Raw genomic sequence first — 27,148 nt, forward strand, 5'->3', positions numbered from 1 at the left:
GCTGACAGTCTACTAATACTATAATGACAGTTCGTTGACAGTTTTAGTTGAAAAGTTACTTATAGTTAGTAGAATGTCTAAAGTGGACTATCGAAATAAAGTGTTACCTTACATTTTTAACCCAAAGTTTGGGTTTGTCCGTATTTGACCCAAAGTTGGGTTAAAACAACCCAGAATGGTTTAGCTCTGCAGTACTTGAGCGAGCTCTTAACGCATTATAGTCCTTCACATCTATTGTGATCTCAAAACTCCAGCCAGTTGATAATACCTAGAATATCAAAATCGACTGCTGGTGGTAGATCCTTTTTCTACAGTATTTAGCACCAAAACTCTGGAACAATATTCCTAACATTTAATCCCTAGTTGCTCCAGAGGTTGTAAGGCCTGTTTATTGCTTTTTAATTGGATTCAGTTTGTATATATAGTCCTGATTTTCAGTTGTTCTTGGTCTAATCTTGGTCTATACTGCGGTTGTTCAGTTTTCTGTGTTTTTATACACAGATTTCTTAGAAAGTGTAATTGAGTGTAGTCTGCTTAAAATAAATTAGTGCTGGTAAATAAATCCAGCCTTTATTTACTTGTTTGGAACCCATTGTGTGACCATTAACCTCTTTAATTGTTTATACTCTGTCTATCAAGTCGATTTGAGTTATCATCAAGGTTTTTCTAAAAAGTCAAACAATTTCCAAGTAAACCAAAAGTTAAAAGTAAAAGTAATCCATTAGGTAAGACATTAAATCATATCTTATATCCATTGAGAAACCCCAGGAATTTACTTTTCAAAAGCAAGAGTTTTGATTAGATATATATAAATCTTTACAAATAATCTGACTTATTATCAGTATTTTTACCCAGAAATATTTCCACACACAGTGGAATAAATTTCGCAAACTAATTTTTATAGTTGTGTCCTATGTCAGAGTCTTCACTGCTGTGTTTCATTATGAAAGTACCAAGATGAAGATGGCATGCGACTGAAAACTTGGTAAAAACCAGCAATTTTCACACAGCCTATGAGTGTGACATCATCCGTTTGCAGAGCATTTATCTGTAGAATGTTGAGTCTTAATCAATCCAAACCTAATTCAAGATTGACAGTCTCCAGAGCTTTCTGTGGCTCGAGTCTCACTCCTAAATAAGGAACCACAAACTCTCAGCTAATGAGCCTGGCAAGCCTCCAGAGTTTAAGGGCCATTGGGAGGAAATACAGTATCAAGAGCATCGTCAGAATTAGCTCAAGGGTTTGTACTGTTGTTTATGTCGACTTGCCCACACAGTATTTAAGTAAAATAAACATATGGAGATTAAACGTTTAGGGTTTCATCATAAGGCAGTGTAATGTAGTCTGTTTATGTTAGCAGAGGATTATTTAAGAAAATAAAACGTATTTTTTTTAGGAGATCATAAAGATTGTTTGAATATAGTACGGTATATTAAAAAAAATCTTTATGGTCCTAAAATACGTTTTATTTCCTTTATAAATATTCAATACATTTTTTTTCTGTATGTGTTTAAATAATCTGAATACTGTAAAAAAAAAGATTTTTCAAGATTTGTTATCACAACATTTTTTTCTTTTGTCAAATCAACTTAAATAATTTATTTAGTTGAGATAACTTATTATTTTGAGTTTCTGATGATTAAATTAATCTCCTTCATTGTATTAACTCACTTATTTTACTCACTTACGGGGTTGGTACAGCATGGGGGTGAGTAATTAATGACTTAATTTTCATTTTTGGGTGAACTAACCCTTTAACGGCGTAGCTCAAACAGATAGCTGATGGTAGATAACATGCCACTTGACTTGAAAGTGGCGTGTATGGTTACGCAAAAATCACGATGTCGTGTTGAATGTAAAGAAAAAAACAAATTCCAACACACCATCCCTTGTCACTTAAATAATTTATTTACCACTAGAGCACCACAACAGTAATGTGTTACAATACATCATAGTGGGTCAACAATATCGACATCATCATCATCATCATAGACAACAATAACAATAAACAGCTCTAGTGTGACAATGCTGGTGTCTCCTTCTGCTTCCTGTGTCTGCAGGAAGTCCACTGGCATTCTTGCCCTAATACAAATAAAATAAAATAAGTGTCACCTAAAAATCCTGGGCATGAGTCAACGTTTCTCTTTTACACTGATCTGGCACCAGTTTCTCTAATTCTGGTTAAGATAAGGACTTAAAAGTTGAACCTCCACTTTGGAAGCTACTCACATCATCAGCTCATGTTATGTGGGTGAAGCTATAACTACGAATAAAAACCAGCAAACAATAGTTACAAATAATAATAATAATAATAAAAAAAAATTGTAGAAATAAAATAGTCAGTGCAATTCTTCAAAACAAAGGATCACTTTCTCTGAGAGAAAACAAAATCACAAATTCAGGAAGACACTTTGAGATGTGTATAAAACATTTCTCCATGGACGTTGACGTCAGCGTCCGCGGCTGCTGCAGTGCATTTGTCAAGCTGGCCTCTGCACAACATGTTCATGTCTCTCACTTACATGACCTGGTCTGTTCACATTCTTCATCCTTTCATCAAAATCTGACTTTACTGACACAACTCTTCTCACATCAACAGCTACATTTACATGCGAGGCATGACTTCTCGCGTCTTCCAAACTGGTCAATATTTACATGTCATTAAGGCAGAAAATGGCGTTTTTCCTTGGGTAAGTTATGTTTGGAATATATGTAATGTAAACAAATATGTGGATTGGATTCTAAACGCTTAGGGAACTTTTAGAAAATGAAATCAGATTTGATCCATTTGATTGATGAAAACTAGTGCATGTAAACATACCTATTTCATTACTAGACATCACACTGTAATATGAATATGCTTTATCTAATCCAAAAAATTGTGGAAACAGATTACAAGCAATATTCTGAATTAAATTTAACAAATTAGAATTGAGTGATAATTAATCGAATAATTAAGTAAAACTTACAACAACAACCACCAAAAAAATATAAATTGAAGTCACCATTATGGTGATTGGTGTTTGTTTTAAAATGCCGGTTTTCTCCTTCAGTGATTCTGCTTGTTAACATCAGGTGTCTTCAATGTTGGCAATATAAAATAAAGAGTTCTCAATTAATCGTTGACGTCTGTCTGTTAGTTTTAAAACTTTTTTGGTGTAAACTTGACTCATTTTATATGGTTAACTTTTAAGGAATAATTTGATTAACTATTACTCAATTCTAATTTGTTATCCCTTTATGCTTGTAATCTGTTGCCACAATTCTATTGATTAGATAAAGCATATTCATTTTTACAGTGCACTTCCTTTCAACACTGCTGCGCTCACTCTGTAATAAGGGACCAAGTCGGTGAATTCACAAAGTTTCCACTTTTGCATTCGTGTTTTGTTTGCGACTTGCATTTCAGCGCAAAACCAGCGTTTTATTCACTAACCACCCATATTCCAGTTTAACCAGGCACTATATGCTCTGGTATAGCTCTGCGTGGTGAGTATCAAAAAAGTCATGGTCATTCTTTTCAGAAACGCCACGTCACTTTTCTCTTTCAGATCAATAACTCTCATGCTGGAACATCTTGCTTGGCACGGTCAACATGTTTATATCTAGCAACAGTATCTGCATGATAAAACATTTGGCATTTGATGGAAAATCTATTTGTTGCTGCCACAATAATGCAAGAGTGTGGAATGGTTTTGCTTGCAATGTGTTGGCCAAGCGTTCACGACTGCAGTTGTGTAAAGAATGTTTCTGACCTAAATGACTGTTCGCAATGGAACATAACGTCTTTGGCTGCTTGGAGCAACATGGCTTGTTGGTCTTGGCCTTTTTTACACCATGTAAGGTGGTAAAACTATGCCTTTCTGAAGCGTGCATTAACTTTAAAAATATTTCGTCAGTCAGTCGCCAACTCTACCCCCTTGCAAAAACCGTTTATTCGCGCCAGGCATGGAGTTCATTTGTGGCAGCAACACAGTTTGAGACAGAACTTTCCAGCTCTTCACCAGCATTGGTGAACAATATCATGGGTTTTAAATATGATCAAATAGTCAAGCAAACAATATCTGAATTGAGGGGAAACAAAAAAAAAAAAAAACAGAAACAAGTGTTTGTTTGAAATAAATGGAACAAGGCTTGCTTCACATATAGACACCTATAACAAACTTCCAGTGTTTGCCAAACTCACATCCATAGAGTGATGAGTGGGTGATGTGACGCATGCCGACAGGGCTGTTTCCAGCACAAGATCACACATCCACTCTCCATTCAGATGTGTGATGAGTTTTTGATGGTCTGTACATCTTGTAGGAACTATTCTGTAGGAATTACTGTGTTGTACCGTGACACCCTGCCCAGCATGTTTGTGATTGTGTGTTTGTTTGTGTGGATGTGCGAGTTAATCGGTTCCTAGCTGCACTTGCAGGACTTGACAATCATGTTGGAGAGCTGCTCGATTTTGGGGGTTTTGCCGATGTAGTAAAGGATTGTGAGGGGTTCCAGATCCTGAGACACACAGCAAGGAGATGCAGACGCTTCTGGATTAATGGTGTTATAGAGGCCGAGGATCTGAAAAAGGACATAAAATGCCGTTATTCAGACTATTTATAATCCTAAAAGCTTTACATCTAGAATCACACCAGCTCATCCCAACCAGACACAGGTAATGACTTGTACAAGTTTTCATCCTAACCAGTCTTACATTGCTGTGTTGAGTGTCCGCGCTCCACAGATACGGACAGGCTCCAGCACAGAAGTTGGCGTTATAAACTTTCGGTTCGTGGATCCACCTCCAGCCCAGATCCCTCTTGAAGTCGATGGAGAGAGAGCGTAAACAGCAGTTGTCCTGCACATTTCTGTGGTATGATAAACAGAACTGATGTTTAACCCAATGTCTTGAGGGCCAGAGAAGTTTGGCATGCATAAAATGATTGGCTACACTTTGATATTACGTGCAAATAAAACTACATATTCTTTTTAAATACACTGTAAAAAAATATTGTTGGTTTAACTTAAAAAAGTAAGTAACCTGGTTGCCTTAAAATTTAAAGTTGATTGAACTGGAAAAAGTGAGTTAATACAATGAAGGAGATTAATTTAATCACCAGAAACTCAAAATTATATGTCATCTGACCTAAATAAATGATTTAGGTTGATTGGACAAAAGAAAAAATGTTGTGATTACTACACAGTAAAAAAAAATTTAAGTTGATTGAATTGATTGATTGAACTGGAAAAAGTGAGTTAATACAATGAAGGATATTAATTTAATCATCAGAAACTCAAAATGATAAGTTATCTCAACTAAATAAATTATTCTAAAGTTGATTTGACAAAAGAAAATATGTTGTGATAACAAATCTTGAAAAAAATGTTTTTGACAAAAATAATGGCAGTAACCTTCTCTATAGAATATGTCGACATGACTAATTTTTTACATTGAATCCCACAGCAAATTTCGATTTTCTGTTCTACAAATGCAATCGTAGCACATGTACAATAGCGGTATGCTAAATGTTCAGCATTGAGAATAAAACGAGGCTAGAGAAGCCTTTAAATTTCATTTCAGTTTTTGAACCTAAATTTAGCATGGAATTAGATTTAAAGAAACTACTACTTTAATGATACATTTTATATTTTTACTCATAAACATTTTCATACGTACAGCACAACGTACAGTATAGTAGTGGGCAGGAAAATTGACAGCATCACCCTTCATTCAAATATTCTTAACAATGTTGGGGCGGAAATCAATTATGAATAAATGGGTTGGCACTGACCCACCCCTTATTAAGGACTGGATAATCCTGATTAAAGAGACTATACTTGTGGAGAAGATTGGATGTACGATAAAAGGTAAATCTGAATCATTTCAGAAGTTGTGGAAAACGCCGTTGAACTGTATTGGCATTGAATATAAGTCTATCATGTATCCTTAAATGCTTATATGAGGATATTGTAACTCGGTATTTGACTACGCTGCCCTTGTTTTTTTGTTTGGTTTTTTTATGTTCTTTTTTTGTTTTTTTTTCCTTGAAAATGATTAATGCCAATGCTCCATGTATGCGGTTTACTCTGAAAAAAATAAAAATAATAAAAATAAAAATAATACAGGATAGGTCAATCATATCTGAAAATATAAGTCAGACATGGAACCATTTTGGCATAATTCAATATTTCAGCTTAAAGTATATTCCTTCAGTTGTCCCCTTGTGAAACTTAATTTTTAATAAATCAAAAAACATCAATTTCATGTAAAAAAAAAAAATATTCTTAACAATGTGTTAAAGGTTTTGTGAGCAAATTGCGTAATTGTGCTTAGAGTCGATTGTTTTATTTGTGATGATAACGCAATGAAATAAATTGTGCTGACGTCATTTTTGTTCATGCTCTCATACAAAGAAATTATGAACACATACAAAAACAAGAGAGACCCAACCAAATATTAATAACTGATTATGAAATAGTCAATGATATAGTGTGCTTTTTCCTGTATGCTTTTTTTGCCTAGTAAAATAAAAAAAAATCTTTTTCCAAATAATTTTGTCAGATTAATACCTTAACCAAGTTTAATATTAGGTTCTTCCCTCTCATTTAAAACATATTGCAAAATGAGTGTTGGATTAATGTAACATCACTGTGGCTAATTCAATTCTAATTCATTTTTCACATTTCAAATATTGATAACTCATCCTGCACTATACAGTTTTCTGACCAATGAAATGATTTCTAGATTGAGAATGTTCCTCCCTCTGATATAACCCACAGCTGACTAGAAAGAAGCAAATAATGTCTCACAGCTGTGATGTGTTCAATGTCTAAAGGGGGGGAAAGGAGAAAGATATCCCACCCAAACCCTCTATTCTGATTATTTATCTCAGCACAGGAGATAAAATCATGGTTCTTTCATGAGATTTCTTAAAATTCTGAATTCTGGCCGACACTGATAACCAGATCAGTCCACTTTGTCATTTTAATTGTCGATTTTTCTCTTTAGGATTTGATATTTTCTCAGCTTGTTATCGTGGATATGTCAGGAAGTATACAATTAACAGCACATTGTTATATGATCGTGTCAGCGATGGGTTGGATGAGAGAGAACACAGATGATTTTTATTAAAAGACAATCCAACCGCATTAGCTTTAATCTAACAGTGAAAAGTTTTCCAGTTCATTGATTAAGTTCAGTCAGCATTGATAGGTGGTCCAGTCTGCTTTGATACAGTATATGGCTCAGCGATTGCATAATCCTGGCCTGACATCTGGCTGTTTTTAACTAATGGCAGATGAGGATCTATCCAGACACTAGAAGTGCTGTTGTGGTTCAGATGCAGACTGTGGGAAAAGGTCCTACCTGGAGCAGAAGGCTGCGTCCAGAGCTCGCTTCTGTCGGTGGCTCTTGTGTTGGGACTCCAGACGGTACGATGGAAGCAACATCAGCAGCAGGTGTGGAGACTGGCCACTGTGACGGCGCTTTTTAAACATCTTCAGATCGCCTCCGTGCACAAAGCTGTCATCTATACCTGTGAACCAGAAATTAACATTTTTTTATGCAAATATGACATTGTTTGAGATGTCTTTGTTATGACATCTTGACATAAACCAATACATCAAAACCTGCCAGTGTCGTTGTCATGACAACTTGACATTACTAAGACAACACAACCTGTCATAAACATGACATAGCAGATTAATTATCAAACTTAAGAAAGCACTTAGCTTTATGGGTTAACATTACATTAAACTGTCAGGTGGTTGGTTTTGACATTGGCTGTCATGAAGCCATTATAACTTTTTAATGACAAATTCAATGTGTACCACTGTAGTTGAGGTCACGAAAAATATTCATGACAGTTATAATGCCTCATGACAGCCAATGTCAAAGCCAACCACATGACAGTTTAACTTGATTTAATGGCAAGTTGTCATGAAAAAGGCACTGTCAGGTTAATATATATATTCAAAATGTCATTACTGAGCGAAAGACACTTAATGACAGTTGTCATAAACATGCATAAACCCTACTTCATATTCATGTCATGACTATGAAGGTGTCATGTCAGTCTTATGCACACCCCTTCAAGTAAAGTGTTACCATTTTTTTTTTAATCCTGAGTGAAAATCCTACTTTCATTCTATAGCTAATTTAGCTTTTGTTCAGGGTAAATTTAAGTGGTAAAAAGCCCAAAAAATATTATATTCATCTATATTAAGTGCATTTTTGGCTTGTGTCTTTGCGGAAATTACTATGTGAACTTGTAAAATAAAATTTAAGATTTTAACAAACCATAAATATAATTTAATATATACATACACTTGAAATCAACACTAAGTTAAGTGAACTTAATTGCTTAATTTCTTAAGTAAATTTAATTAATTACATTTATTTTAATTAATTATAAAATTAATAAAATTAAATTATCATTTTTAATTAATTAATTAAATTTAATTTAATTGCTTAAGTACATTAAGTAATAAAAGTCAAGTTTGGTGAACTAAACAATTTAAGTCAAATCTACATACGCACCAAGTTCAGTAAACTTAAATATGCACGTTTTGGGAGACCCCATAAATCAATTGAGTTCAATCAACTTATTAGGGTTTTCAGTGACACTGTAAAAAAATATTGTCGGTTTAACTTAAGAAATGAAGTAACCTGGTTGCCTTAAAACTTTAAGTTCATTGAAATTGAAAAAATTGAGTAAATATAATGAAGGAGATTGATTTAATAATCAGAAACTCTAAATATTATGTTATCTGAACCACATAAATTATCAAAGTTGAAGAAAAAACGTTATGATAACAAATCATGATTTTTTTTTGTTACAGTGTGTTTAATATATATACTGTTTATATTTATATATAGTTACTTTGGATAAAATCTGCCAAATCAGATTTGCCAAATGTATAAATCACTACCAAAACAATTGACCATGAGAGGCGACAGTGATTTTTCCTTGAGTCGCACAATTAAAACATAATCAAATGTATAGAAAAACATAAAACTGCTGTCAGTGTAATTTTGAATCATACATGTTTCAGTATGCTTTAATGCACACAACATATGGAGTACGTATTTCAGGAACATTAGATGCTATTAATAATCATTAACAGGTGCATTCATACCTATTAAACTGTGATCTGGCAAATTTGCAATGTAACGTTTTGGGTCAATGAAATATAGCTTGAGAGCACTGTCAAAACATACACTTTTAAAAAGGACCAGATAGTCACGATTCAATACAGTTTAGAAAAGCATTATCTGACTACAATCTGGAATCTAGACAAAGGGTGGAAACTTTAAAATGTTCTAGTTTTCTTTTGTGACACATTTTTTTTGGTCACTACATAATTCCCATGTCTTCAGTTGTGTTTTTTGCAAAGTTTTGATGACTATGATTCGAAAATGTGACAAATAAGCATAATCTACAATGAGTAGGTGTGTCCAGATTTTGGACTGGTAGTGGACTTTTTAAGCAACCTTTTGCCTTTAATTTATTCAGGGGGATTCAGGCCTCAATCAGACCTACTTCTGTCTGACAAACATTCATTTCCATTTTTCTTCCCCCCCGGCCCACACACCCACACACAAACACACACACACGCACCCCCACCCAAAGCCACCTGCAAAGCGTGTCTCCAGCTCCTCGCTCTTGTTGGGGATGATGTAATTATTTGACGGCACAAATGTGCAGCAGGGACAGTGCAGGCTGATCTTGAATCCATTGTTTCTGTCTGGTGGGAGAGAAAAACAGAGAAAAATAAAACACTTGCACAGCAAGGTCAGATAATCTACAGCAGATAAATGAGCTCATCTGATGTGAGTGAGCCCACTCCCATGATCCCTCAGGAGTCACACACCGTCACTGCTGTCTCTCAGCTCCAGCATTCATCACGGCCGCTAGTAATGCTGAATCTCTCGGCCGCGCGCGGATGTCTATCGCTCTCTTGCGTAATGTGATGGAGAACCGCTGGGCTCCAACTGTTATGAGCTCATGTATGCTGACGATGATCCTACACCTTCATGCTCTGGCCTATTATGCTACTCTCATGCACTTTCATAAGCTATGGTGAAAACTCACTAAACTTTGCATGCATGAAGGATTCGAAGTAATTTTTTTTACAAGGCAATACTATTTCATACTTTCTACTTCAAAATGTCATGTTTAACTCAAATATACATTTTTACTTAAGTCTTTTATTCTTCAAGCTAGACCACTGAAACGGAAAATGCTAGCTACATATTTTTGCACACTGAAATGCATGTTATACACAGTTAAATTAAAATGTATTGTAGTTTAATTTTAAATCAAATGCAAATTTTTTTTTTCAAATGCTTTTTTGACCCCCGAGTTTTCATTTTGGGGTGAGCTATCCCTTTAAGCAGTACATCTTTTTATGTGATTTTATAACTATTTCTATTGTCTTTGAAATATGGTTAAAGTGTACTACCAAAAGTACTGACAAGCATCTATGGTAAACTAAAATATACTATTAATGTAATGTCACATATTTAGGTCCCACTTTATATTAAGTGGCTTTAAGTACTAGTTAATTACATTGAAATGAATAATTTGATACAATGGACTTATTGTGTACAGCCACTTAATATAAAGTGGGACCCATATTTAATATATTTGTAATTACACATTTGGAATGAAGTTGCGATTTAGTACATTTAAACATTAATTATAATCAACGGAAAACACTATGGTTAAAATTATAATAAAGTGTTTTATATGTGTATGTTAGTGAGCACATCAATATAAGTGTACTTATTTAAAGGGGTGATGAACTGAGAAATCAAATTTTCCTTGACCTTTTGACATCTAAGAGGTCATCATATTATAAGAATATCCTGTAAGTTTCGGAACTGAAAACGTCCTTGTTAGTCCAATAAAAGCTTTTATTGACACCAGCCTCATCAGCAAACGACTCGTTTTTCAAAGTGGGGGACTATGACGTCAAAGAGGATAAAACACCACCCCCGCAGAAGAAGATCAACGGCTACTATAACACAGCTGGTTTAGCCCCGCCCACCGATTCGTGAATTACACACATAGCTAAATAACATAGATGCCTACTTCGTGATGACACACCGGATTGAGCTACCGAGCGATACAGAATATTTTGCACTGCCTGGTTGTGGAAGAAGACAGTCGCTGAATAAGCTTCCTCTGGATTCCAATAGGACTTCATGGATAAACTTTATTTTTAATGACGTTCCAGCTGATGAGGTAAAACATCGTCGTCTGTTCGCTTCATTTCACTGAGGATTGTTTTGTAAACAAGACTGGATTTCCAGACCGATTAAGAGTAAAGAACGGTGCTGTGCCGTCTATATTGATCTGACAGGAATGGTGCAACACACGGACTCTGTTCGACGAGTGAGTCGAAACTCATTATAATATGCAAAACTGTTCTCCACTCACAGCAGTGGGCGTTTACTTCCAAGTCTTCATTGCGAGACGCCCATAAAAACAGAGCGTTTTTGAGCTGGGCTCAAAACTAGGGCAGAAAATAGCCAATTACTTATTCATTTTGATGTTTTTAAATGCAAAAACCAAGCGAACGTCATAAGTTGACCTCAGAAAACAATATAATAAAATTTAAAAAGCCAGTTCATGACCCCTTTAATGTAGCTTAAATGCAACACTTAATGTATTTTACACTGTACTTTAATGTACTGACTCATTACAAGATGAGACATCAATATTTCTGGTTGAGAAATAATGATTTTTTTTGTCAATGTTTTGGAGAAAAATATACCTTTAATCTTCAATTTTGGTTTTAAGCTGATTTTGAGGGTTCCAGCAGGAATTAGACATAAGACATTTGTAGTAAAACACAGTCTCACACTCCTTTACCTCTGTGCAGCAGCCACTCGCTGACGGCCTCGGTCACGTCGAACGACAGCCACTCGCCCTCCATGCGGGTGCGCACCACCTTGCTGTCGATGTAGCGCTGTGTGGGTGACGTGAGCTCTTTATGACCTAGAATCTAAAGAAACAGGAAACGCATCAGCAGTCATCGACGTGCCAGCCCTCATGAAACGCTACCCTTATCCAGTGCCTCAACAGCGGTTCCCTTCTTTCTTCCCATTGGAAGCTCCCTGATTGATTAGCCAGGTCTGGGAAATGCTTGGAGAGAGGCTGTGGTGGCGGAAACAGATGCTGGACAGGGTGCACTGTTATTCCTCTGTCCTTCGTGGCTGCGTGTTTACATTGGACAGAGCAGCTCTTAATGCGTAAAACACTGCTTCAGCTGTAGATCTGCAACGGCTCAGCTTCCTTCCATCGGGCCGTGGAGGTGAACGTGGGATGGAGAGGCTCAGACGGAGGCCAAAATGGAGATACTAATTGTAGGATCTTTAGGGGGTCGGCTGTCCGTAAAGCGGTCCAGGGCCGGTTTGGAATCTACTGTAGTTACACAACGGCTGATATGGAGATAAATCTCCATGCTGGACTGAAGTAACACTTGATCGGTTTAACAGGAGAGCTGAATTACTTTATGAGGGATCTATTCATTTATTCAAAAATACACTACCGTCTGATTTCGTTTTTAAAGAAATTCATATTTTGTTCAGCAAGGATGCATTAAAAAGCTCAAAAATGATAGTAAAGACATTTATAATGTCACCAAAGATTTCTAGCACATACATGTTGCTCTTTTCAACTTGAATTCTTCCACACGATTTTAAACAGCAACTCAACGCTGATAATAATAAGAAATGTTTCTCAACCAAACGGCTGAGCACATTTTGAGTCACTATATTTTATTGAGAGTACCACCTAACTTAACTCAAACTGATTGAGCCATGTCTATCATCTGGTTGAGGTATATTATGCCAAAAAAAAAAAAAATTCCCTCTAGATTTCACAGTGTCAATCAACAGCACTTCATGTCAGAACTGTTTTTGGTGAAATTTTGCAAGATAAACTTTTTCTTTTCTTTTTTTTACATATTACACTGTAAGCGCTCTTTACAAAATGATGTTACTTGGTGCTATCAAAAAACTTAAGTATATTTTTAATAATTTTTCAAAAACATGCTCAACCAAACGGTTGATTTGGCACATAACGGTAAATTGTTTTGAGAATGGACATTACAATGCACTATTAAAACTTGGCTGTAATTCAAGTATGCTTTGGAATAAAGACCTAAATTTAGTCTTGTTTTAAAGAAAACACTCAGCAGATTATCGCTGAAGTAAAAGCACTTCAAAAAATAAAAGTATGAAAAAGTTATGGAAGTGTTAAGTTTACATGAAATCAAATATACAGTACTAAATATTTTTGTCTTTTATATAAAATATATATTTTACAAAACATTTTTCCTATAAAATTACTATAAAATCAAAGCCATATATCTATCCAAGTTATGCTCCAAATTTGAAGTTGATATCACAAAAATCGAAGTTCTCATGAGATTTTGTTTAGGCGTAATACCAAAAATGAAAACAAAATGTATGCATTAATAAATTTCTATCCAAATATCACTTCTGTTAAAAAATATGGAAACTTGAGTCTCAGACCTTTCTGACAATGTGTTTTGTCAAGATTAGAAAAGGTTTTGATCATAAATTAAAATTATGATGGGCAATGTAAAAGTATGGTACCATTTATTACCATTAAGTGACATCTCAAACCATTTGGTAGAGGCCGATATTTTAAAAATGATGGGATGTGTTGAAAAAAAAAAATACATTGAGTGTGGTTACTAGCGACATAAGATAAGAAATGCAAAAAAAAAAAAAAATTCCATCACTTTTTTCTTTTTGCGGACTTTAAGCAAATCGGCTTGTTATTTGAACAATTTTTGTACATATATAACAATATTTTTTTTACAGTGTAGATTGACGTTTTACTCCCATCTTGAACTAGTCGATGTTATATGCAGATGAACTATATTTTGCACTTTATCAAAGTGCACTTTAATTACAATGACCATATTTTCCCGAGCAGCTACAACATGAGTAATAAAAATGGATCAGGATCAACCTCTCCCTTCCCTGCAAACCCCTTTTAAAACCTCCCTAAGACATTCACCATCTCTGTGTTAGTGGGACAGTGTTTACTGCACCTGTCATGACAGACCTGACACATGAACAGAGAGGAGGGGAGCGAGGTTAAACGGAGAGGCAGGTGGGAGGTGGGGAGCGCAGACCTCGACAGCACTGGGATTTTATTTGGCCCTCGAGACCCTCGGATCTCTAAATCACCAAACAGCATTCCACACTCGCTTCTCTCCACACACACATAAAACCCCGCTGATCGATGGGCCGGAGCTCTACGGCACCCTTAAGATAAATAAACGAACATACGAGGAAAGAGGAGGAGAAGAAGAGAGGTTAAAAAGTGCATGTGTGGGCGCTTTCACACTGCGTACACAAGCTTGTTTGACGTCAGAGTTTGGTTCACTTGGTTGGTGTGAAAACGCTTTTCTGAACTTGAGTGTGTGTTAGTGAAAGTGGCCCGGGTTACAATTAACTCTGGTGTGATTCATTCACAGGCTCATTCATAGCTCAGAAGACTTCTTTATTATTGATTTATCTGTACACTGTAAAAAAAAGTTAGGAAATACACTGAAAATGCCACTCAGATATTGCTAGTGCATTTCCTAGACCTCGTTTAGTACAAATAAAAACGACCATATAAAACAAGAGATGATTATGGACGCTTGTTTCCAAGGAATAAAATATATTTTTATTTTTAGACTTTTGAGTTTTTATCTCACAATTTGGACTTTATAATTCAAAACTACAATTTTATATTACATTCTGAGAAAAAAGTCAGAATTGTGAGTTATAAACTCGAAATTGCACAAAAAAAAGTTCAGAATTGAAAGTTAAAAAAACTCACAATTGCCAGATAAAAGTCGTATTTTCCTTATTTTTTTTTATTTTTTTATTCTTTGGCGTAAACAAACTTCCATAGTTAATATAAATACATTAAGAGTATAGGGCTATAATTGCTCAGATCATTTGATTTTGGGAGTATTTTTTATTCGATTATTATCCGTCCTTCGGATGAGACGTTAAACCGAGGCCCTGACTCTCTGTGGTCATAAAAAATCCCAGGATGTCTTTGGAAAGAGTAGGGGTGTAACCCTGGCATCCTGGCCAAATTTGCCCAGTGGCCTCTGTCCATCATGGCCTCCTAATCATCCCCATATACACCAATTGGCTTCATCACTGTCTCCTCCCCACCAGTAAGCTGGTGTGTGGTGAGCGTTCTGGCGCAATATGGCTGCCGTCGCATCATCCAGGTGGATGCTGCACATTGGTGGTGGTTGAGGAGATCCCCCCCCTCTATGTGAAGCGATTTGAGTTTCCAGAAAAAAAAAAGCGCTATATAAATGTAATGAATTATTAGGTGTTCAGGCACGAAGTGCTGAAAACCTATTGTATTTGCTAGAAAGAAAAAAAAAATCCCCTAAAACGCATCGTGCAGCCCAAACCGTAAGGGCTGGAGCTGTGAAACTTTGTCAGATGGTAGGGCCTCGAATTGTGGAGAAGCTATCAGGGTATGACCCCGATTGGCCCATAGGTGGCGCTACAGCAACCAAAAGTACTAAATTGCTCATAACTCCAATTTTCCAATAAAAAATGACTATTATCCTGAAGTTGAAAATGAGTGTGTGAACTAAACTGTAGTAAATCATATTTTAACATGGTAAATTATGATAAATCATATTGGAACATGGTTAATTATGTAATATCAAGCTGAAATGTAGTATATCATGATAAATCATGCCTGCTACATACAACTTAATGTCTTTTGATGCTTTTGTGCTTAAATGCCTTAAAGACCTGAACACCGATAAATGCTGCTTGCAGCTTTAATTATTATTATTATTATTATTTGATGAGAAATGTTATTGAAATCTCAGAATTTTGAAGTTTAATTCTCAGGAGGAAAATACGAGAAGTCGGGGACGCAAGTCTGCCCTCCATTGCAGTTTATGAGAAATAGTTCCAATATTAATAAGATTAAAGAGGTGAACTGTTATTGACGACATATAATTTGTATCTGTGCATGTCACCTTTATTTAAGCAATATCACATCAGCAAGTGTGCAATTGTCATGAATGGGTCAATGTTCGGATCTTTTGGCCTTCTGGCATTTAAAAAAAACAAAACTGCAAGCATTTTGCGGAAGAACATTGTTTTTTTATTATTGTGTTTTGGCTCTGCATGACTGTGCGGATGAAGATGGTTCTCATAAAACATCCACTATTAAGAGATATAACCAGTTTAGATAGAAAAAAGCATCTCAAGCTGACAAGCTGAAGACATTACTGTAGCTTTACCCAATTAATAGACATGGTACTTCCTTAAAACTCCATCACAGCGCTACAACAACCATAATGAAATGAGCCTTCACAATAGATAATGCTTTAAATGAACTGTCAGAGAGCTACATGTGGGGATTTATCTGTTCAATAACACCTTATTACAACTGTTGAGTAATAAAAAATCCATCTCTGCATCACTTTTACAACATTTTAAATCCCTCAGTCCTCGTCATCTCTCAAAAGCCAAGCTAATGTTGATTCTTGTTTTATTACGAGCTCTGTCGTTCTCTTTTTTCCAGCAGGCTCTCCTCTGTTTAACGCTTCTTTAAAACGGGTGATTCCTTGGAGGCTCGAGATTTAGCGGCTCCATGTCAAGCTTTCTCACTCGGTGTGACAACTAACCTCTAAAATTTACTCTATTTACTGATATGACGAGATATACACGGGCGAGTGACGCATGTACGCAATAGCATAGGGAATCAGGGTAAAGGCAAAATATATTTTTTTCAGAAGGATTGATAATTAACAAAAAAAGTTACATAGTATACCTTTACAAATACATTAAAGGAGTAGTTCACTTTAAAAAAAAAAACAAAAAAAAAACTTTTGCTGATAATTTACTCGCCCCCATGTCATCCAAGATCGTCTTTCTTTCTTCAGTCGAAAAGAAATGAAGGTTTTTGATGAAAACATTCCTGGATTTTCTCCATATAATGGACTTCAATGGGGTCCAAACGGTTCAAGGTCCAATTGAGAGTTTCAGTGATGCTTCAAAGGGCTTTAAACGACACCAGACGACGAATAAGGGTCTTATCTAGGACCCTTTGAGTCATGACTCGAAAAAAGATTTGTTCATTTTGATGAACGAGTTTGAACAGGAGAGTCACGAACGCTCATCACAGAACAGAGCAAGGCGAGCATTTGTGCTTTTAAAACTTAAACGTTTTTATTTATTTTTTAAATCGTTTCGCTAGATAAGACCCTTATTCATCGCCTTATTTTCTCCATCATATGGAGAAAAATCCTGGAATGTTTTCATCAAGAACCTTAATTTCTTTTCGACTGAGGAAAGAAAGACGTGGACATCTTGGATGACATGGGGGTGAGTAAATTATCAACAAAAGTTTTTTTTTTAAAGTGAACTACTCCTTTTAATTAGAATTGTTGCATAAATGACTATACTTGAATACACCTCTTCCAGGATAATCATGTTTTCTGAAATAAAATTAATTTAATTTTTTGGGGGGCATAAAAGTAGAAATAATTGTATAGATCATATCTGATCTCATAAATTAAGAAATTGTAATAGTTTGACACAAACTTTGAATAATGTTTCTAAGAAAAATATTTTAAAAAATATAAATCTTAGTTATGTGTGAAAACCAAAGCCAATGTTTGCATGCAAGTAATTGTCCAGACATCATTGTTGTACTGCTGCTGTCATGACAGATGTTCGAGGAGTTGAATGAGTGCATGAAGTCAAACGAAACGCACGAATGATGAAATGGCTGAGGGACAGGAGAGGACTTACCTGGTAAAGCTCAATCCGCTGCTCAGACACACGGGCCTTTGGGTTCTGCAGCCTGAAGATCCTGAGCTCTGCCTTCACCAGGTTTGAAGCGTTTTTCTCCATGGAGCTCACGTCAAACCTTAGCCTCCTGAAGTACGGGTTGTAATGTGTTGGAGAGATGACATCTGGAACAAACACAGTAGACACCGTTACTGACCGGCTAAGACACTTTCCTTATGTACCTGCATGTGTGGAGTTACAGTATGTACATCCAGTCCATTTGCCAGTAAATCTTTTACACCACTGTTTAATACTTTTGGATAGAGTAGTATTAGCCTATTGGTCAACATGAAATCAAAACTGACTTGGCAGGGAAGCAGTTGCAGGAACCTCCCCTTGTGAAAAGAAATGAACTTAATTGCTTTGAATATATATATATATATATATTAGGGCTGGGTAATAAATATCGATTTCTCGATATTAATAGATTCTCATTTTTACAAACCGATATCGATTCTTAAATCTCAAGAATCGATTAGTCATCCTGTTTCATTTAATTGAGACATTGTATCGCAATAATCTTTGTCCTTTGTTACTATTGATATGAAACAAAGTCTCAATTTTCAAATTACGTCCATTTTCTTTAGGAATTCAAAAACATATAGCGTTTTGGCGCTGTGGCGTGAGATCGCTCTGGCGCAGCTCCAGAGAAGCAGCAGCGCTGATCTCTCTTCCGGGTTAATAATACCGGTCACAGCGCGAAATGAAGATGAATGAGCATCTGAAAGTGTGTTAAAAGATCGAGTACAACTTATCTAAATCCGTATCATGTCACATTGATTCGCTCAATCTGCGTTTCAACCGTGGAAAGACGTCAGTTTAACAGCTTGTAATCAATGTCATGTATCGTCATATTTACCTCAGAAAACGCACATAAACTCGTTAGTCCACACTCGTTAGTGTTCTTCAATATTTAATGCATATTTGAATAAATCTGGCAAGTTTTTATGACAGCCACCATTTAAATGTTTATATTTCATATAATCTTATTATTATAAAAATAAATAAAAGTGTAATTTAAGTGTTTGTATAGCTACAAAACAGTTAATTATTACCTTCATATTAGGCTAATGAAGCCTAGTAGGCTACAACTAGACTATATTTATAGACCATAGTTTACAGCATTTAAGAGATTTGATTCCCTTGAGAAAAATTGCCATTTATTGTAACTGATATCCAAAATAATCGATATTGAATCGAATCGCAATCGAAATCGAATCGAATTGCAAGCTTGTGAATCGAAATCGAATCGAATTGTGAAATTTGTCTCAATACCCAGCCCTAATATATATATATATATTGCAAACAAAATTTGAAGATAATGTACTATAAATTAAATAATCCACCGAATACGGTCCACTTTAGACAACTCCATGCAAACTAACTCACAAAGTATTAGTAAACTGTTAGAAGAGTGCTAGGTTAGGGTTGGTAGATAAAGTGAACTCAGAAACAAACAAAAAAATTGATTCAGATGCAAATAAGCTTTATTACAAGAAAATACTATTTCACACATTCTACTTCAAAATTATGTTTAATTTAACGTGTTACTTGCCATATCTATGTAATTATTTTTGGGCTGCCAAACGATTAATCACAATTAATCTCATCCAAAATAAAAGTTTGTGTTTACATAATATATGTGGGTGCACTGTGTATAATTATTTTGTATATATATAAATAAACACATATGGATGTATATTTAAGAAAAAAATATTATATAAAATATTTATATTCATATATAATATAAATTATATATAAATCTATATATGAAAATATTTCTTAAATATATACAAGCTTGTGTGTGTATTTATACATATAAAATAATTATACACAGTGCACCCACATATATTATGTAAACACAAACTTTTATTTTGGATGTTATTAATCGTGATTAATCGTTTGACAGCCCTAAATTATTTCTTACATTTTGAAGCAATTTCTGAATGAAAATCACTTCAAAGTAAATCCTACCTACACCATTATTTGTCAGTGTATAAAATAACTAAAGTGGCTCAAAAAGCACTCCTAAGTACTACTAATTGCATTTAACATATTTTTAACACTAACATAATCCATTTCATTATGTTCATATTCAGTTCATATTCATTAAAAATACTAAAACGTATACTTCTTCTTCACAAGGGTCTGCATATTGCACAGCTCATAGCACTCAAGGCGTTTCAACTATTTAAAACTTTGAGTCTTAGAATGTGCAGTGCTGCGATGATGTCACTGGTTACGTGCGAGCCCTGGTGCATGTTGGGCAGTGATGTAGTGTGTACACTCAAAGTGTGATGAAACAATGGAGGGACACACCTCTGGGGCCGAGCTGTCACGCGAGGGTCAGCTGAGGTACGGACCCGCTCCATATGTTTCCGAGTGAACCCAGTAGCCCAACATTCATGCAGTACTCAAAACCATGTGTGAATGTCATGTGCTTTGACAGGCTCCGTACACAGACACACACCGCATGTGCCGAGAACCATGTGTGCAACAGCGAGATGAGAGCGACACTCGGCACAGTAGCTCAACAAATTATCAAAGACAACTAAAGCCACATGCACAACTGTGTAAGCGAACATCTGAGGGATACGGCAGCAGGCCACTCCGCATGAATTACGGTGGCGTGATGTCATGTGACACACAGCGATATACTCCGTTCATCCCATGCGATTCGAAAGGGTTGACCTACCACGACACACATAAAACCGCTACCATGAGCTTAGTATGCCTACAGAGAGAAACCATGTGTGTGACGCTGTCAGACGGTGTATGATGAGGCCTGAAGCACTAAACGGACCCTGAGCGTTGCACAGAAGCCAGGGATCACAGAGGCTCAACGGTTTGTTTAATAAGCCTACGCACATGAGACGGACAGAAGGAAACATTTGGCAGCTGCAGTGACTGTAAGAACAATCAGAGCTTTAAAGGAAAGCCCTGTTGTGATGGTTCCTGCGTTTTATCCTATTGCAAAAATATCTCAAGATCTCAAGCATCAGAAGTCTATAAATCCTTATAAGCGTGATCAAATGTATGTAGGAGCCAACTTCAACTCTTCTCTTGACCAGCTGGACGGAAGGGCCAAGACTAGTCCGCTTCTCTGAAGCTTTCTCACTCCATCAGCAGACAAAGTAGTGATGTATGTCAGTTTTACCTGGTCTCGGTCTTGTCACGGCCTTGGCGGTGTGTCTTTTCTAGGCCTCGCTGTCTTAGACAGACATAGTGGTCAAGGGATTTAGCAATACAATTCTACAATATCCACGACGATATCCGCAACGGAGGGAAGACAGTGCGGTGTCCGAGCGAAGACAGTGCGGTGTGCGCGAGCCACACAAGAAAACACAGTGATCATTTGATTTAAAAAACACATATCATGTACAGTTTTAGATGTATTAATATTTAGTAAAACACATATCAGTGACTTGATGGGTTTTAACTTCATTCAGGAGATTTTGGGTAACTGCACAACTGATAGATGACTTTGAGCTCACCGCCAACTGTGTGTGTGAGTGTGTGTGTAACCAAAGCGACACAACGACCAACTTTCGGATCCAGCACTCAAGCAAGCTTATAATTTCGTTTTTAAAATTATAATTATGTATTTAAAAGTTGCAGAATGGATTCATTTGGAGACTTCGAAATCGGCAGAGATAGGCAGGCGATGCAAAACAAAATCTTACAAGTTATTGCTTAGCTTCAAAAACTGTTTTAGTCTGTTTTTTTCCCCTCCGGTCTCGACTTGGTCTCGGTCTTGGTCTTGGTCTCGGTCTCGGCCTCAGTCTCGCCCTCGGTCTTGGTTTCGGTCTTGGTCTCGGTCTTGACCTTGACTTGGTCTCGGCCTTGACTTTGACTTGGTCTCGGTCTTGGTCTTGTCTTGGTCTCGGTCTTGGTCTCGACTTGGTCTTGGTCTCGGTCTTGGTTTCGGTCTTGACCTTGACTTGGTCATGGTCTTGGTCTCGATCTTGATCTTGGTCTTGACTTGGTCTCGGTCTTGCTCTTTGTCTCGACTTGGTCATGACTCGGCCTTGGTCTCAGTCTTGGTCTCGACTTGGTCTAGGACTTGGTCTCGGTCTTGGTCTAGGACTTGGTCTCGGTCTTGGTCTCGACTTGGTCTCGGTCTTGGTCTCGACTTGGTCTCCGTCTTGGTCACGACTTGGTTTCGGTCTTGGTCTTGGTCTCGGTCTCGACTTGGTCTTGGTCTCGGCCTTGGTTTCAGTCTTGACCTTGACTTGGTCACGGTCTTGGTCTCGTCTTGGTCTTGGTCTTGATCTTGGTCTTGACTTGGTCTCGGTCTTGGTCTTTGTCTCGACTTGGTCATGACTCGGCCTTGGTCTCAGTCTTGGTCTCGACTTGGTCTAGGACTTGGTCTCGGTCTTGGTCTCGACTTGGTTTCGGTCTTGGTCTAAGACTTGGTCTCGACTTGGTTTCGGTCTTGGTCTAGGACTTGGTCTCGGTCTCGACTTGGTCTCGGTCTTGGTCTCGACTTGGTCTCGGTCTTGGTCTCGGTCTTGGTCTCGACTTGGTCTCGGTCTTGGGTCTCGACTCGTTTTCGGTCTTGGTCTCGACTTGGTCTCCGTCTTGGTCTCGACTTGGTTTCGGTCTTGGTCTTGGTCTCGATCTTGGTCTCGACTTGGTCACGACTTGATCTTGGTCTCGGTCTTAGTCTCGACTTGGTCTTGGTCTCGGTCTCAACTTGGTCTCAGTCTAGGTCTCGAATTGGTCCCAGTCTTGGTCTCAGTCTTGGTCTCGACATGGTCTCGGTCTTGGTCTCGACTTGGTTTTGGTCTTAGTCTTGGTCTCGGTCTTGACTTAGTCACGACTTGGTCTCGGTCTTGGTCTCGACTTGGTCTTGGTTTCGACTTGGTCCCAGTCTTGGTCTCGACTTGGTCCCAGTCTTGGTCTCGGTCTTGATACCCTTTGGTCTTGGTAATGTCTTCGTCTCGGTTTAGGTTTAGCCAGTCTTGACTAAGACAAAGTCACTCTTACAATGAGCCGGCATCAGGCGCAGTATTTACATATCGACTCCATGAAAGGCTCGGCTGTGCTGGTTCTACACTGGATGCTTTGAGCAAGGTTCACTGGAAACCACAGCGCATGCTCTTCTGAGTTCACACAACAGTGAGAGCGCACATACGTATAATGATCCTTCTAATCTCTATACACCGCAAGCTTCCTGTCACTCTGCAATCCACTGGGGAATCTGGGCTGACGCAGGAAGAAAACCGCTGATTTACAGAGATTCAGTAGCGGAGACTCTGCAACCGCTGATTTATACCAACGTGACATAAAAATGATTAGTTGCATGTGGTGCCGCTGTGGTCTGAACAAACTCATCAGAACCACTTTAACATACACAGAGAGAATGTATTATAATTACAGTGAAACACACAGAGAATATTAGAATGTGCGTAGACATCCAAAAGTGATAAGTACTGATTGTTGCACATAAACAAAGCAGAAAATATAGTGCTATCGTGGACATGTGGTTCAATCTTTCCTAAGTGCACCCAACATCAAACTCTTTCAATGATTAGATGCCACTGACCTAAAGCTTTGAGAATTCAGTGATTAGTTCTTCCTCAAAAGTCAGGGAACCAATCAGATTAGAGTATGCCAGATCGAGAACGTGCCTTTGAGTTTTATGTCCAGATGGCCAGTAAACAGACTATGGGTGTGCCATCTGAAATTAAAGGTCATGTGACACACTCAAAAAAATATTTAGGCCTCAATGTAAGATTTATGCATTTGTATAGCATTACACAGTTTAAAAAAATAAAATAATGCACTCAGTGTGATGCATATTAATCACAAATTAAATCATGTCATAGTTTATTATGAACTATTATTAAAAAGTTATAAAGTATGAACATTGTTAAACATAGCTAGCTGCGGAATAAGCAACGAAAAAGGCAAAATATAGCTACAGGTTTTATTTTAATATGAAAAAAGCATAGAAAAACAAAAAGCTCATAATTGACTCATAATCAGTTATTAATATTCAGTTGGTTCTCTCTTGTTTTTGCATGTGTGCATAGTTTCTTTCTTGACAGCCTGACCAAAAAATTGCCATGTTTCATTGTGTTATTATCAACTCCAAGCACAGCTACGCAATATGCTTATAAAATCTTTGAGACATTTTTAACAATATTTCAATAAGAGGTTAAAATGCCAATTTTCCAAGGCCAGACATGACTTTTGGCCACTACTGTATGACCTGAATTTATAGGTACTGAAAAAGTGAAACCGACACTCTCAGCTGGCCGTATTTTCTTTTTGATCGTGCAAGAATGAAAATATCTCGCAAGGGCTTAATATTCCCATCTAAGGAATTTTACTGGCTTTCATAAGCTCGTTGATAGCGCCTCGTTACCAAACATACAAAAAATGGTGAAATATAAAATAACGTAAGAGTAAAAAGAGATAACATTGGAAAAGATTAGTCAGATCTGCTTCTGAAATTGAACTGGTTGAACCCGATATAAAGTGCTTACAAAGCGCAATAGCCCTGATTAATGATTCTCTCTCTCGCACACACACACACACACACTAATAACAGTAAATAGCCTTTTTAAGTTCCTATAAATCACTCATCAGGTTTGCCATTGCAAACACTTGGATCTTAAACTCAGGAAGTCTTCGTGAATGAGGAGCGCTTCTGATGTGCTCCAGAAAATATGCACAGTGGCTTGATCTCACAAGAGCTTCCTTCCTGAGAGGAAAGACATTACAGAGCTACACTGTGTTTAGTTATCGGAAAACGCTTATCTGACGCTTCTGCACAGTTTCCAATATATAAACCTTAACTGAACCCTCGTGCTCACATCTGTGAAGACATGACATCATGTTCATTTTAAACACTGAAACCGGTGAATAAGCTGTTTACCCTATGTGGAATATACATCTTGAAGGCATTAAGTAGTTAACTAGACATGGAGACTGGATCCTGGTCACTGATCAAACACCTGTGCCAGTGAATGCCTCTCGGTGTCCTTTGCTCCCCCCACTGACCCCAGTCCTTCTTCCTGAGTGCTGGATTTCCTCCAGGCTTTAATGAAACTGATAGATTAGTGAGCTTGTCTGCTCGATGACATGCTGTCCGTCCTTCAGTCTCGAAATAACTCCTGTTGCTGAGCGGACGATCTCTCTCCCTCTGGCAGGAAAACGCTGTCAGATGTGTGGTTGACAGGGAAAGGCTTAGCGTTTGAATCAAATTACACATTCAGTGCTACGCGTCCGCGACACACACTAACTTGAGCGTATACCTATCTACATTACAGTAAAACGCCCCACTCATCTCCTACAGATGTTTCAGGTCGTCTGTCACGGGCCTCATTAGTGGCCAAAACTTTTGGAGGAAAAGCTGTTTGGCCTTGCTATCAACAAATATCGGTCACACTTTTAGACTTTGCCGTAGTTTTACAGCTACTTACCGCAAAAAAGGCCAGTAAAACACCGTTTATATTATTTACGGTTAACTACTGTAATATACACTGCATTGTGGGTATTCTTATGAAATTTACAGCAACTTACTGTATATGGGTATTTGCAGTATTTTACTGTTTATGCAAAAGCAGTAGTGCTACTGTAAATGCATCTCTGCAGCAAAGATTATCAAAGAACAAGCCCGTAAACAGTATGGAAAAAGCCTGGTTATATATTAGCAACTTCATTTTAACTGCTACAATGTTAACTCACATACCGTAAAGGGGAACTTACAGTAACTTACTGGCAATAGTGCTGCCAGTAAGTTACCGTAAAAATACATTAAAATGTCTAACAGTGTAGGTATCTTTAACTACTATGTATGTACATCGTGATCATGTTGTATTGTTAAACACTTGGTGGTACGGGTAGGGAGGGGTCAACTGTGTAATTATAGATGCAGGTATTTTTTTTGTATGTATTGTAAAAATTTATGTACACAATTGTATCAAATGATTAATTTAAATGTCAGTATATAGTATTTAAATATACCTCATATAAAGCGGGACCTGAATATTTTTTATACTAACAATATATTTACATTAGATTGTTAACTTTGATGCATTACCCTGAAAAATTGGCCCAACATTAAGGAAGGACATAAAATTTGAGCAATATCTAAGTAAATTGAATTTACTTTTGACCATAATCAAAGTATTTTCAATGAACAACTTAGATTCCTCAGGCATGATAGCTCTGTGTGGGATTATAATAAATAATAATCACATTGCAATTCAACGGCGTACATTTTGCAAGCAAATCAAAACTTGTATTTCTAGGTAGCAATAGAATTGATAAAGCATTCATTTCACTGTAGCTCGACATCTAAAACCTTTTACCTTCACAAATGCCTGTTTCACATACACTGCATGGCCAAAAAAAGCCACTGTATAGCAAAGAGTATATGATTGGATCATTATTGGAGATTATGTTTCCAGCATGTTATTTGCAATAACATCAAAATAACATAACATCATTTATTTCCATCAAGAGGTGGTCAAGATCCTGTATTAGCAATGCAAGAGTCCAGCACTTCCCAAAGACTTCCAGTGAATGTAAGGTCAGGACTCAGAGGAGACGATTCATGTGTGAAAATGATCCCTCACAACCATTCTTCCACAATTTAAGCCTGATGAATATTGACTTTGTCATCCTGGAATATGGCTAAGATGTGTCTTCCTACATGGTGGTTTGAAATAAAAAGCTACACACTCCATTAGTAAACGTTAGAAGAACTGTTGGCAAACTTCCAATCATTGACTCTTAAAGCAACACCAAGTAACTTTTCCTGTGTGGTCACCCTACAGGTTGTAAGCGGTATTGTCCATTATCGCTGTCGTAAATAATTTAGCCTACTGTTACACACACACACACACACGCTCGCTGTTTATCCAGCGCCGGCTTTGAAATGAAGATATCCACAGACAAGGTAGAGTATGTTGCATGATTTCATGAAAGTATGATGTATTGCGACATCAGAAACGAAGAAAAACACAATAATGGAAACATTATTTTAAGGTAAAAAATCTTACTCGGTGTATTTGCCGATTGAAACTTTTTTTTGTTGTCCGTCAATATTTCGCAGTGGCGCGATCATTTCAGTCAATTAAAGCCAGCATGCATTGTTCCGGGAAAAATACACCTGAGTTAACACAAAAAATATCAAATTTCACCATAAAATCATACGAGGTGTTTGACTTTCAGCACTTGAAAAAAGAAAAATAAAAAACACACGAAAAATGCTTGTTTAAATTATTCGAAAATAAGGGTATATTTTAACTTTAGAAGATTAATTATCT

At 36.9% G+C, this 27,148-nt stretch overlaps 1 protein-coding gene across 1 annotated transcript in view; it reads right to left on the bottom strand.

Moving 5' to 3' along the window:
- Positions 1–1,888: 1,888 nt before the first annotated feature.
- The window catches only part of tgfb2 (transforming growth factor, beta 2), a 51,875-nt gene continuing 26,615 nt past the window's right edge, over positions 1,889–27,148 (bottom strand). Inside the window, exons 2-7 of the mRNA XM_039651345.2 lie at positions 17,826–17,989; positions 11,866–11,998; positions 9,623–9,733; positions 7,353–7,521; positions 4,701–4,854; positions 1,889–4,567 (exon numbers count right to left, since the gene is read on the bottom strand). Coding sequence (XP_039507279.1) covers positions 4,409–4,567; positions 4,701–4,854; positions 7,353–7,521; positions 9,623–9,733; positions 11,866–11,998; positions 17,826–17,989 — 890 coding nt within the window. The 3' untranslated portion in view covers positions 1,889–4,408. The remainder of the gene's footprint in view (positions 4,568–4,700; positions 4,855–7,352; positions 7,522–9,622; positions 9,734–11,865; positions 11,999–17,825; positions 17,990–27,148) is intronic.

The sequence above is a fragment of the Pimephales promelas genome, chromosome 12 (genome assembly GCF_988280905.1).
Source record: "Pimephales promelas chromosome 12, fPimPro1.hap1.1, whole genome shotgun sequence".
Classification (NCBI taxonomy): Eukaryota; Metazoa; Chordata; class Actinopteri; order Cypriniformes; family Leuciscidae; genus Pimephales; species Pimephales promelas.